Genomic DNA, 8,874 nt, shown 5'->3' with positions numbered 1-8,874 from the left:
AACAACAAGCAGGAGAAACAGTATACGATGTACAAATTAATATTCCCAAGCGCTGACTTCTTTAATCGATATATTTCAAATCTTAATTTTGGTTTGAAAAAAAGTGGCATTGATCATCCTATTGAAAACATAGCAAAACGTATTTCACAATCCCACCCCAAGTACTATCAACATCTTAGTCAAATGTATACTTTTTCATGACAGACTCATGTCCCTGGTCATAACAGTTATTTTTTCGACTTTCTGTTTTTCATCTCATTGTTATGAGGATTCATCTGTAAAGACAGACAGATGTTACTATATGGGGCTTTGTCCCATTCAGTGCAGACATAATTTCCTTCCAGTGGTCCCCTGGAGAGCTGCAGGCTCCCTAATAGGCCTGGTGCGAGGGTGTGTGGAATGGGACCGCACAGGGTGATGGGTAATGGAGTCATTAATAACACAGACCTCCCTTAAGATCCTCAGCTGTTCGTTAGGCAGAAGCCCCAGTGGAACCAAGGGAAAGGCAGGTAGCCTAGTGGTTAGCGCATTGGGTCAATAACTGAAAGGTTGCTGGATCGAAATCCCTGAGCTGACAAGGTAAAAATCTGCTGTTCTGCCCCTGAACAAGGCAGTTAACCTGTTCCCCGGTAGGCTGTCATTGTAAATAAGAATTTGCTCTTTACTGACTTGCCTAGTTAAACGAAGGTCTAACTAGGCTAAAAGGAAGTAATTTGATTTAAAACCAAAAATCCAAAGTAAGGTTTTGAAGATGATCACGTTCATGCTGTCAAGGGCCCATCTTGTTACTTAATCAAATGAATTGATCCACACACACACACACACGTGAGCACAAACACACAAATGCACATACACACAAACACACGAACACACAAATGAAGGGCCGTAGGAGCCGTTTTCTCATACATGTTTAATATTTTATCACATGTGCAACACAAAAATGAGGTCTGCCAAATACAGAACTCCATATTTGTACAATAACATTTGAATAACATCAGAGAAGAGAACTGTCCTTTTGCTGCAGCAGGAAATGGTGGTTAGTTTCCTGTAAACTGAGTATGAACAATTCTCAATCAAAAGGTCAAAACATTAAAGTTTCATACAAAAGTGCATCTCAGGTTCAATGAATGCAAAAACATTTACAGATGTGGGACCTTAATTTAATCACCTTGTTGTTGCAGGAAATGTCCTGCATATCAGGAAATGAAATCGTGTAATGTACTCGAGGTTTAAACAGGTTTCTAAAGTTTGTCTTGATTTGACTTGATTTTGAATAGATTTTGAATAGATTTTTCCTCACCAAAAAATGTATCAACGGCTACAAAAATGGTAATGAATTATAATCCACACAATAATTCACATTTCCTGTTGCTGCAGAATGATTTTCCTGCTGTAAAACTGGTCAAATTAAGATCCTACATCTGTAACAGATTGATTTATATTGGTGTATAATAACGCCACAATGGCTTCCAGCTTGAGCAGAGAGCAGAGCAATGGGATACCGCAGGAAACGAGGAAGGAAGGGGATAAGTTGGGAACTCTTCAGGAGAGCCCAGGACATAAGTTTCATAAGCACATCCCTACAGAGAGACGTAATACATGTATAGTCTCCACAACAACCCCAAATCAAAATGGATGTATTCCCCATTGCAAAAAAATCTAAAATACAAAGAGCTAACAAAAACGAGAAGAAAAAAATTCCAGTAATCTCCAGGCTTGAACGAGCAGTAAACATTAATAACAGAATTGTACAGGTTTAAATCAGTGGGCTGGAGATCCCCCCCCCCATAATGCTCTAGGAGACACAGGGGGTTCACGATGCCTCTGTTCCCGTGCCAACCAGAGGAGCTAGCTGGCCTTTCCAAATCTGTGTCACTGCTTTTGCATATATCAGAACCCTATCCTGTTTTTCCTTCTTTTTTTCTCTTCCTTTCATTCGAACTTGCACAGGCAGGAGGACCAGATTAAATGCACCATTCAGTCCTCAGCTGGTCTTCTAGAAGGACAGCCATGTTGGAATGAGACCCGTGATGTCACAATGTCAGGTTTGGTGATCAAGCACCCCGCTACCCTCTTCAGTAACGAGTGACCAGGTCAGGATAGTGTCCACATACAGGAAATGGGCACTGATGAAAAGGGTCCTGACTGACCATACCACAACTTCCTGTTCCCTACATAATAATACCCCACATTGGCACCCTGTTTCACCAACACATTGTTGATGAATTCCACCTCTTCTGACTGACAGTGGCATTGTCATTTTTTTCTAGTTCTTTTTTTGGGGACAAACGGTTCAGAACTGTACAATGGCAAATACTGTATAAGACTGCAATATAGCTGAAGTTATTAAGCAACACATGAACAATTTCTATTTACAAAGATAGTTGGCCAGTTTTGTTGAAATAACAACCAGTCAAAGACCAGAGCTAAGTTTTTCTGTCCTTTTTTCACCCCTCTGTCTTTCATCCGTCTTTTTTCTTTTTGTGTGTGTGACATGTTTCTTCCCGATGTGAACTGAATCCAAAGTTCAGTGCAAAAGAGCCAGTGGGATATTGCACTGAAGGTGGCTGGAGGACCGACCGGGTCAGACATGATTCTCCTCCTCGCCGTATGGTTCTCCTCTCCTCCTCAGGTCCACTGATAATCTGCCTGGTTAACTGCTGTGCTGAGTCAACATGTGGTTCTGAAATGGAGGAATAACCGAGAGAGAAAGAAAGGAATGAAATTACTGAATCAATATCAAATTCAACACAAGGACATTTGATTTAATTCAAAATTTTTTCGATTTAGCAAGTTTGAATTCGAACACTTTCATAACCTAAAATAAACAAATCATTTTCAACATCAAGGCAGACTTTAATACTGTAGAATTCACCATTGCTTTTTAGATGGTTAGTGATCGACGTAGTGTTGTGAGTGGTGAATGTCATGTTGTGAGTTTATGTGGCGTTTGCATTACCCAAATCCAATCAAAACCGAGCAGCAGTCAATAGTTATATGGATCAATATGTCCTGGAATTAAATATGGTTAAGTCCTCTACTGGCATGTCACTGCTGAGTTGACAATGCCTCCCTCCCTCCAACATCTCAATCCCTAACCAACAATGCCAACATCAGACCAATGGCTGTGGCCATGGAAACAACAGTTACCATGTAATACCCGTGATGGAATATATGAGTCACCATATTAATAGACATGTTTACATAATGTGTACTGGAAGTGTAACTACCGTAGAATAACAACAGGTCAATTACACTTGGGATTCAGATGCAGCAATTAGAGAAATGTCATATACTACAGAAAAATAAGTACAGGATTTCTGAGGATGTTTGAATATCTTTACACACGCACGCACACGCCGGTTTGGTGAGAGAGAGTGGTTGTAGCGGGGACAGCTGTGCCAGCTAGGTTTTTTTTTTAAAGGGAGGGAGTGTGCGTGTGGACCAGGGGGGGGTGTAACTGGAGTCCCTGGTGGGCTGAATCCAGGTCATCTTTTGAAGTGACTGCTAATCCCTTTAATGCAAACCACATGCCCCACTTGCTGCACCCTGTTAAAAACACGGCCTTGGACTCTCTACACTGGCACGGACAAGACACACCTGTCACACACTCATCAGCACGCACGCACGCACGCACTGACACCGATTATACACACAAAGAACACTGACATTCAAACACACACACATACACAAACGCTTACTCTGGGTAAGACTGAATTATCTTTGAATAAACAACATGGAAAGAGCCTGAGCCATGAAAGGTTGTGACTCCTACAGCCTTAGCCATGAAGGTGAGTTTAGCAATGTACTGACTACAGTCACCTTCAGTCTTATCAACATAGCAGCATCCCTCAGGCAGGCTAGGCCTCGTCCATTACTCCCCTCCACCCCTCCCTCTTTATCCTTTCAGGTGCCTCCATACAAAGCATTTAAACACCTCGACACCTTTCCTTTCAGCCGGAGCGATTACTTTCCGACAGGTGGGATAATAAGCTGTTTGACGGGGGGCAAGAGGGAGTGTGACCCCTGGAAGGGTTAGCCTCGCCTGGGCCCCCGTCGGGGCCCCTGCACTCCCTTCTAAAGAGCCGGCCCTGGCCTTTCCTCTGTTTCCCTCTCCTCTCTCTCTTCCCTCTCTTCTCTCTGTGAAATAAAGCTCCTTTAAGTGAGTCTGGGAGGAGACTCCCCACGGGACGACCACCCCTCCCTCTCCCCTCATACCGCGGTGAAGACATCCGTGGCGTTGCTGGGGAGGGACAGGAGCACGGCAACCCTATTAATGAATGCGGCCCAGTACCCGTCAGCCCGGCTCCTCGGCGACTTACAGAAGCCCCTGCAGTACGTGACTTCAAATGGCAAGATATTGACATGGAGCGAGCAAAGCGGTTGGGAGAGAGTGTGTGTGTTTTTTTCTCGTCTGTGTGTATGTATGTATGTATGTATGTATGTATGTGTGTGTGTGTGTGTGTCTGGACCCCAAAGGAACGTAGCTCCTTGGATATAATGTAGGGCTCGTAACAGCTATTACAGGGGAAAATACCCCCCCTGGGGAGTACCCCCCGCCCATCCCCGTCTCAGCTCTGTCTGACACACACTGCATTCTACCTTTTCCTTAAACATGCCAGGAGTTTTTCCTCACTGAGGGCTTTTTCAAGGACGGTGCTAAACGACTTCAGTTGCAGTGGCAGCCATGCAGGCTGGAGGGAAATAGAAAGAAAAGAAAGAAAGAGAGAAAAAAAAGGTAAAAAGAAAATGATACCTTTACCTCTGTGGATATTGAACTCCACAGAGTGGAAGAGAGACACTGTTCTGTCTGTATATCAGTGGAGACCACAGGGAGGGGGGAGAGAGAGAGAGAGAGAGAGAGAGAGAGAGAGAGAGAGAGAGAGAGAGGAAAATAACAACTCTGTCATTGCATTTCCACTCCATCATTTAAAAAAATTCTTGAAGTAATGTGGCCAATGTGTGCAACTCTTCACTCAATGTAATTCAGCCAAATATACACTACCGTTCAAAGGTTTGGGGCCCATTAAAATAACATCAAATTGATCAGAAATACAGTGTATGTAACGTTCGTCGTCGTAAGGAAGAGTGGACCAAAGCGCAGCGTGGAAAGTGTTCATGATCTTTATGGTCAAGAATCACTCAAAACAAAAATAACGAATACAAAAACGAAAGCGAACAGTTCCGTCAGGCACAGATACTAAACGAAAAACAACCCAAATGGAAAATGATAACTTATATAGGATCCCCAATCAGAGAGAACGATAGACAGCTGTCTCTGATTGGGAACCACACTAGGAAAAAACAACAAAGAAATAGAAAACATAGATTCTCCCACCCAAGTCACACCCTGACCTAACCAAACATAGGGAATAAATAAGGATCTCTAAGGTCAGGGTGTGACAGTGTAGACATTGTTAATGTTGTAAATGACTATTGTAGCTGGAATCAGCTGTTTTTTTTAATGGAATATCTACAAAGGCATACAGAGGCCCATTATCAGCAACCATCACTCCTATGTTCCAATGGCACGTTGTGTTAGCTAATCCAAGTTTATCATTTTAAAAGGCTAATTGATCGTTAGAATTACGTTAGCACAGTTGAAAACTGTTGTCCTGATTAAAGAAGCAATACAACAGTCCTTCTTTAGACTAGTTGAATATCTGGAGAATCAGCATTATTGGGTTCAATTACAGGCTCAAAATGTACTTTCTTCTGAAACTCGTCAGTCTATTCTTGTTCTGAGAAATGAAGGCTATTCCATGTGAGAAATTGCCAAGAAACTGAAGATCTGTACAACGCTGTGTACTACTCCCTTCACAGAACAGCTCAAACTGGCTCTAACCAGAATAGAAAGAGTGGGAGGCCCCGGTGCACAACTGAGCAAGAGGACAAATACATTTGAATGTCTAGTTTGAGAAACAGACTGGCAGCTTCATTAAATAGTACCCGCAAAACACCAGTCTCAACGTCAACCGTGAAGAGGTGACTCCGGGATGCTGGCCTTCTAGGCAGAGTTGCAAAGAAAAAGCCATATCTCAGACAGGCCAATAAAAATAAAAGATTAAGATGGGCAAAAGAACACAGACACTGGGCAGAGGAATTCTGCCTAGAAGGCCAGCATCCTGGAGTCGCCTCTTCACTGTTGACGTTGAGACTGGTGTTTTGCGGGTATTATTTAATGAAGGTGCCAGTTGAGGACTTGTGAGGCGTCCATTTCTCAAACTAGATACTCTAATGTACTTGTTTTGTCACAAACTGAAATTAGGAAACCAGGAAATGGCAGAGCTATTTCTGCATAATGCACAATTCATAACAGATTGACTGACCCAATCCCCGAAACTCATTACCCCACATCTCCTTGCTAACCCCATCTCCTTTCCCCCAACTCCCAATCTCCCCCAATCACCCAACGTTCTTACCCCCATTCTCCCCTCTCCCTTACCCCCCATCGTCCTTCTTCCCAACCACTCACTGAGCTCCACCATAAGGCTGTATTGCAGGCCCCAGTTACCAGCAGAGCTAAGGTAAAACCCTTAGTAGTCAATTCTCCATTAAATTAAATTTTACTCCGATCAATAATGTGCACCCGCCTCTCTCCCTAGTGAATACTGTGTCTGAGAAGCCTCTTCTTCTTCCTCTCTCTCCTTGATCGACTGTCTCTCTGCCACTGTTAACCCTACATCTGCCTTCTTTCATCTGATTACATCATATCCCTGCAACGCCCTTGGGGGCAGAGCAAGGAGAGGGGGGAGAATGCCTGGCAGGGGACCTGTGTACCCATGCAAACAGGTGCAACATGTCTTAGGAATTTAACAGAGAGAAGAAGAGGGAGTGAGAGAAAGAGTGTGAGAGGGAGAGAGGGATGCAGGCTGGGGAGTTGATTTATTAACTAATCATTCTTTATGTCGTTTCCCATTCCTCTGGTAACCATCAATAGCACCGGTCCAGTACGGCAAGGCAACAGAGGTGTGCCTGTTACATCAGCTCTGCGGAGGAAAAGGCCAAACGGATCAGCGGCCATTTTGAACCTCTCATTTACTCCTACACATCTGATCTACAAACGACCCAAAACAGACAGTCAAAGAGTGATGAAATAGTTATGAAATCTATCAAAACTTTTAGCTAGTAGTTAGTTAATAATACATATCGGCAAAACTCTATCAGGACTAAGAAATCATCTGACACTGTCATTCTTATTGGTTGTAGCCTGTCTTATATTACCCAGAGTTCTGCGTTTATAGAGTGTTCAGAAAGCTGATAGAGTGAACAATAATGAGTCTCTAAGCTTGGGTCTTGGGGGACCCCTGAATCTCGGGGAAAGTCGAGGAGAAATTATATTATACAAGTGTGAGGCCAGGCAACTCAGAGCACTTAGGCCAGGCCAGGTGAAAAACATCAGATCCATTAGGCCTCAAAGAGCCATACTTCAAATGTTAAACATTTGTTCTCGCGTTTTATGAGCACCAATTCACAACACTAATTAGGTTTCCATCCATCCTTTTGATGCGAGTAAAGTATGTTGGATAGAAATGTCACAACAGGCCTGATGGAAACAGAACATTTGTCTGTAAACTTTCCAAATGTAGACATCAACAAACTACGGTAGAAATGGTGGGATCTTTTTGTGTCTGTAAAATAAATGATGCGAAAAATGTTGGTGGAAATGCTTTTATGAGCAAATAGTGATATAATAACCATCATATCGAAATAAAATTGGAGTCCAGAGATGACATGTGGTGTGGTCCTCCCACTACCGACTCTTTGGGAAAGCATGCATGTTATGATGAACTTCACAGTGTGGTGAAAGTACAAGGTGCTGAGATTGATGCTCCTTCCCAATAAATATAGAGGGTCTTATTCTGGTGACATGGTCATCGATGCTTTGCTGCCATTTGAATCTTGCTGTTTTGTCCATAATAATCTCATCAGGTAGGCTATACCCACACTGTATCTGCCAGTTGTTGTACCAGATATGCTATAAAACTAAAACTAAATTGTGAGAAAACCCATCAGTAGAGTTGAAAATGCGATGTAAACCCATTTAACTTGTATTTTTTATTCGGTACATGGGAATTTAATCGCAAAAGGTATTTCTATTTGCACTACGTCATCGGGCACAGCCTTTAATTCTCAACAAGTCAATTTGATGGAAACATCTCTGGTGGGAAAATGTGCATATTGTTTTTATGTGATTTTAGAATATTTGCATAAAAATCAGTCGCCAATTGGATGGAAACCTAGCTACTGAATAAATAATTTACTACAGAATAATTTAGGGAGTTAAAACGTCTTGCTCCTACCCCCTACTTTTTCGAACATTCTGTTAAAAATCGCGCAACATTTCAGCGCCCTGCTACTCAGGTCAGGAATATAGTATATGCATATGATTAGTATGTGTGGATAGAAAACACTCTGACGTTTCTAAAACTGGTTAAGTCACGGCTGTGACTATAACAGAGCGTCTGTTTCATCGAAAAGCGCAGGAAAATCTGATCACTGAAAATGGAAAAAAATATCCATGCGCCACTTCCAGGAATTGTTAACGGTGAACCGTATTAAATGAGGCCGAGGTTGCAGTACCTACAGCTTCCACAGGATGTCTAGAGTCTTCTCATTTGCTTCGGATTTGATTCTTGGTCGAACCGACCCAAGGGAACCGATTCCCTCCGGCCTCCAACAGGATGTATTGGTTGAGTTTTTTCCGGACATTTTTTCCAGACGACCACCTATAGAATTTACATCGCCTCCTGATGAATTTTATCGCTTATTAACGTGTACTAATACCTAAAGTTGCATTACAAAAGTATTTCGAAGTGTTTTGTGAAAGTTTATCGTCGACTTTTTTACTTTAAAAAAATGACGTTACGTTAT

The 8,874-nt window shown here is 42.5% G+C and overlaps 1 protein-coding gene across 7 annotated transcripts in view; it reads right to left on the bottom strand.

The window, feature by feature from the left end:
- Positions 1-891: 891 nt before the first annotated feature.
- The window catches only part of LOC112226854 (zinc finger protein 521), a 150,764-nt gene continuing 142,781 nt past the window's right edge, over positions 892-8,874 (bottom strand). For 6 of the 7 annotated variants that reach the window (XR_006080222.1, XR_006080223.1, XR_006080218.1 and 3 more), the window contains one exon: positions 2,659-2,683. Coding sequence is in view for 1 of the 7 variants with exons in the window: in XM_024391465.2 (XP_024247233.1) it covers positions 2,654-2,683 (30 nt within the window). In the remaining 6 variants the exon portion in view is untranslated. Of the gene's footprint in view, positions 2,684-8,874 lie in introns of all 7 variants that reach the window. The other variant, XM_024391465.2, reaches the window with a different exon arrangement.

Source organism: Oncorhynchus tshawytscha, linkage group LG28 (assembly GCF_018296145.1).
Source record: "Oncorhynchus tshawytscha isolate Ot180627B linkage group LG28, Otsh_v2.0, whole genome shotgun sequence".
Lineage (NCBI taxonomy): Eukaryota > Metazoa > Chordata > Actinopteri > Salmoniformes > Salmonidae > Oncorhynchus > Oncorhynchus tshawytscha.
This window is presented reverse-complemented; position numbering and strand designations above follow the sequence as displayed.